The sequence below is a fragment of the Camelina sativa genome, chromosome 18 (genome assembly GCF_000633955.1).
Source record: "Camelina sativa cultivar DH55 chromosome 18, Cs, whole genome shotgun sequence".
Lineage (NCBI taxonomy): Eukaryota > Viridiplantae > Streptophyta > Magnoliopsida > Brassicales > Brassicaceae > Camelina > Camelina sativa.
In genome coordinates, this window is record NC_025702.1 from 15,772,109 (window position 1) to 15,777,046 (window position 4,938).

The 4,938-nt window shown below is 40.1% G+C and overlaps 3 protein-coding genes across 3 annotated transcripts; 2 read left to right on the forward strand and 1 right to left on the reverse strand.

Annotated features, from left to right (window-relative positions):
- Window positions 1–1,176, forward strand: LOC104763550 (putative F-box protein At4g17565). The gene has a single exon (XM_010486907.1). It carries the CDS (start codon window positions 1–3, stop codon window positions 1,174–1,176), a length of 1,176 nt encoding a protein of 391 aa, XP_010485209.1.
- On the forward strand, window positions 2,247–3,021 carry LOC109130541. Its single transcript, XM_019240199.1, has one exon. It carries the CDS (start codon window positions 2,274–2,276, stop codon window positions 2,649–2,651), a length of 378 nt encoding a protein of 125 aa, XP_019095744.1. The 5' UTR covers window positions 2,247–2,273; the 3' UTR covers window positions 2,652–3,021.
- On the reverse strand, window positions 2,640–4,938 carry LOC104761861 (VAN3-binding protein-like). The gene is made up of 8 exons (XM_010485006.1): window positions 4,729–4,938; window positions 4,541–4,618; window positions 4,097–4,165; window positions 3,651–4,008; window positions 3,395–3,565; window positions 3,261–3,310; window positions 3,130–3,178; window positions 2,640–3,029 (listed from the first exon to the last, which is right to left on the reverse strand). Exons 1-8 carry the CDS (start codon window positions 4,936–4,938, stop codon window positions 2,797–2,799), a joined length of 1,218 nt encoding a protein of 405 aa, XP_010483308.1. The 3' UTR covers window positions 2,640–2,796.

Sequence of the window (4,938 nt, forward strand, 5' to 3'; positions counted from 1 at the left end):
ATGGAATTGGAAAGCCATCAACAGAGCCAATTTCAGCAAGGAAGAAGTGAAAAATGCACGCCGTACCCTAACCCTAAGAGACAAAAAGTAGAGGAAAAAGGTGGAAACTGGTCGAATCTTTGTCAGGATTTGCTTCAGATGGTGTTGGAGCGTTTGAACCCCAGCGATTTCGATCGAGCTAAGGCTGTTTGCTCGGCATGGCGTTCTGCTTCAAGAGAAACTGCTCGAAAACGTAATCAAATCCCGTGGCTGATCCTCTTCCCTTACGAGAGATCTTACATGAATTCTTGTCGTATGGTAAACCCTTTGGATAAAAGTTTGGTTTACAGAAGTCGAAATCTTGGTGTGGAGTTTACGCAGATTCGGTGTATTGCCACTTTTGGTAGCTGGCTCCTCATGTTTGTCCACCATCAAACAAAGCTCTACATTCTAAATCCCTTAACCCGCGAGAGGATCAATCTACCTCCTCTGGAATCCCTCAAAAGCGACGACGACGACCCCTCTGAAGTTCTGGATCGTTTGTGGAAGAAATCACTATCTGATTTGATTGGCTACACGGAAAAAGCAGTGTTATGGGTAGACGAGAGAAGCAAAGATTACTTTGTGTTTTGGTCGCGTATGCCTTGTCCTATCTTCTCCAAGAAAGGAGACGACTTTTGGAGGCTGTTTCCTTATCTCAGTACTGGGGTACTCGACCTTGTATACAAAGGCCACTTGCTCTACATCTATACTCTGATGTGCTTCATTGAGGTCTACGATTTCTCTGGAGACTCTCCTCTCCCTGTCACTTCTCGTCCATATGCCTGGGTTCCTCCTCGTTGCTTGTCCTCCCATTCCTATGTATATGCCAAAAGGATTGCTGTTACTACATCCGGAGAGGTTCTTATGGTCAGATGCTGCGACATCAACAGCTTCTACGTCTACAAGATGAACCATGCCACCGAAAAATGGGATCAGATGGCTTCTTTGGGAGACCAGGCTTTGATCTTCGACCTTGGAATAACTGTCCCCGCCAAAGATATTCAAGGGATCAAACCTGACTCTATCTATTTTAGTGGTCGTAGTTTTGGCACCGATTACATATTTATTTTCAATCTCGCGACGCGCAAGGTGGAGCCATTTATGTCTTACACTAGCAAGTTCTTTGATGCACGATGGTTCATCCCAAATGTCTGACGTTGAACAAGAGTTTTTTTCCTCTTTTTTTTTTTCTGTTTTATATATATATATATATATATATATATATATATATTTGCTTTGGAGTTGCTAATCTATCTGTAACATTTCTTTGTTACTTTTATTTTTTTTGTGCAAAGATATCACTTCATTCATTCAATCAATTAGATAAGAGCTTACAAAGCATAGCCTTTTTTGCCAAAAGGCAAGATTGAAGAAAGCGATAGATAAATGTGCCCTTGTTTCATTACATGACCATGATTGGTCTTAGACACGAACCCTTTGATTGCGCCGTTTGTCGTAGATGCAACCATGCGTTCCACGTTAAGCGCAGCGATACGTGGCTCCTCACAAACTCAACATGTCCTCTCTGCAGGGGCAACCCTCCTCCTTGCCCTCACGGCTTCGTCTTCCCATATTGTTCTTGCTCATGAATGATGAATCTGATGGTGAGAGCCCCCAAAACTCCTATTCGCAGCTCAAGTTATCCGGTTTGGATGATGTCATTCAGGTGACATATCGGGTGAAAACGATGGAATCGTTAAGCCAGAGAATGGTGAAAGATTTGTTCTCAATCGTTTAGGTTTATGGTGAATCTGAGCGGCTTCAATGATGTTCACGGGGGGAGCATGATTGTTTTGTTGGTGACTTTGGATACTAATAACAGCCCTTCTTTTACGAGAAGATTTTCGTGTTTTGATCTGTTCGGGAGCGACAGAAGATTTCAAATTCTTCTTCCTATGCGAACCCTCTTGTCTGACGTAGGACTCAAGTTTCTTAAGAATTTTGGAGAAATGTTTTTGACCTACTACTGTACTTGCTTTCAATTGGTAAAAGAAAACGGGCTTAATTGGGTCAACGTGAAGTTGCATTCTTGTAACCCCTCCTCGGCCCAATTAATTTATCCATTTGACACATATACACGTATTGGTTGAACACAAACCAAGCGAACCAATTCTGAAATTTAAACAACAATAATGGCATAAAGTATGCAAGGCGTCCGTATAAGAAACGAGGACCACAAAAACAGATACATTGAACATTAGACATTGCAAGGATGGATTGGCAGAGACAGGTTCAGTGGTTATGGACTTGATATGGGTTCCTTGTCTCCTTTTTTCTGTCAAAACATTTTACAGACAACTTGGTTTCTTCCATATTGGTTCCATCCTCAATGTCTCTCTCTATATATGGCTTTGTTACTTGTCTCTAATCCCGGACCCGGAGTGAAACAAGTGATGAAGATGGTGGGGTTCCAGAAGCTCAAGCATCGTCGTCGCAAGGGACGAAAAGAGAAATCCAAGTTTCGCGAAACTTACGCCCAAAGAAACCTCCGGATCCTTCGAAATATTGTACCAGGCTGTGAAGAGATCGAGGACGAGGAAGCCTTGTTTCGCAAGTCAATCGAACATGTTATGCTTCTCAAGTCTCAGGTTACTTTACTTAGAAAGATAGCTCATGTATGTGGGGTCTAAAAGAACGTAAGTTCTCAAGTTGTTATGCATTATATTATAAGATCAAACGAGAGATACATAAGAAACAGAGGAGGAGATACATAAAACATGGCCAAGAAAAGTAATATTACATAGAGAAAAAGGATGAAGAAGACAGAAGAAAATTTCAGTTTTTGTTGTAAAAAGTGAGATCGTAATTTGTACGTAAAGAAGAAGAGAGAGTGAGCATGTGTTGGATCGTTGTGACCCATGTCTTGTAACGACTGTAATCATCCGCCATGTCTAGTTTGATATCTCCTCTGTTCGTCCTCAGGACAATGAGATAACAAGTGTCCTCTATGTTGTTGTCTTCGCTATCCGAATCCTTGTAAAGTTCCACATGAACATTCGTCACAATACCTTAGCACACAACAACAACAAAATATTAATTGTTTTTAAATCATAGCTTGAAAGATAAGTAAAGCTAAACAAAAAAAATATTGAGAAGCTAGCTGCATACTTTGTTTATTAGTCCTGAGTAGGTTATGTTTCTTCATTTTAAGAATCACCTGTGAATAACAAACCCCAAGATTATCAATTAGCAGACGTAATTAGTTAAAGATTAATGAGTAATTAGAGCCACGTTTAGACCTGTCCGTCTTTGTTTAAGACCATAGACACTGTCCTAGCCTTGAAATCCCCTGTTTCAACCCAAAGATCACTTTAGTTTCTCCACGAAACAGAGGAGTTAAACAAGAGAAACAGAGGATTTTAATTTTTAATACCATCTGGTGTTTCAACAAAGAGATCGGTTCCTTTAGCAAGTATGGATGTGTTCTTGTCGAACTCAGGAGGCAAGTAAGAAGAGTCTTCAATAGGCAATACAGGCGCAGAGCCGTTCAATCTATTTATCTTGCAACCTCTTCTTGCTTTCAGCGTCGCAGCACCTCTCAATGCTTATTTTACCAAACACCATTGTCTCAGAAACAGAGCATTCCTTGTATAAAACAAAAATAACCAAAAGCTTTATCTTCTTCTTACAAGTTGTAGCTGAGGCAGTGAGAGTGAGTATCTCACTAACACTTGTTCCGGTCATGGCGGAACCAATCATTGTGCTGAGTTGATCTCTGTTTGCTCCCATTGTCTCCGCCATCTGCGCACACTGTGCTGCCACTACAGCCGCCGCCGAAGCCACAGCAGTCTCTCTCGTGCTCGGTCGAACGTTTCCGCTATCTTTTCCGGCGTTCTCGGAGGCTACAGCGGCAAGAGCAGCGGCTAGACCAGCCAAGGACACGGCAGCGTGGACTTCAGCTCTCTGTAGCCTCACTTCTTCCTTTCGTTTCGCTTTTATCTCTTTCCACCACTTCTTTATCGACGGCGTAATCTTCCAGGGAAGTTTCTGCAAATCCCATCATTGTTTGATTTAGAAAACCAATATTGTTGATTTGAAGATCAAACCTAAACCAAATGGCCAAAAGGGTTTTTACAAGTTTCTTGCGGAAAAAGCCTTCATAGCTCAATTCCGGGTGCATTGCTTGTTGCATCCATATCCATGACTGTTCACATCATTCAACAAAAACATATGATCATATATTATTATTAGTCTCTTTAATTTTTATTCGCCAAATAGATGCAAGTCATTCTATTATGTACCATTTTTTTTTTCGTATATCTAAAATTCCAATAAATAGCAGTATAACCATTCGGATCATATATAAAATATTCATTACTTCATCATTTCGTATGTGCATCAAATAAACCTAAAAACACTTTACAAATGAAAAATAAAATGAAATGAATTTTCAATGTTTAAACAATATTAAGTTCATATAAAGATCACATGAGAACCCCCAAACAAAAGATATTATTTTTACAAGTATATTTGTAACTGTTACTATGATCTTTGTAAAATCTAACATAATATGGTTTACCTTCACATCACTAGTTTTCCAGGAAGGTAACGAAGGCTTAAAATCTGGATCGTCCATCTTCATACTCTTATCCATCATCTACTTTCAAAATCTTTATAAATTAAACCCTAACCAAAACTAGTTGAAGAGGAATTCACTTATAAAAATAAAATAAAATAAAATAAAATAAAACAATATCTGTAACTTACAGCGCAAGAAACAGGACTCGAGTCGCCTTGAAACTTGGCGATCGATGTCTCGACGGGAACAATGGAACGATCGTAGAGGATATGGTCGGGCTGAAGCGATTGAACAGCGAAATTACACCATTCGCGAGACAGAAAGTCCATAGTGTTTGGATGTGCCTCTGAAGGCGATAGATTATGCTCTGTTGTCGTCAATGCTAATGATAGTTCCAT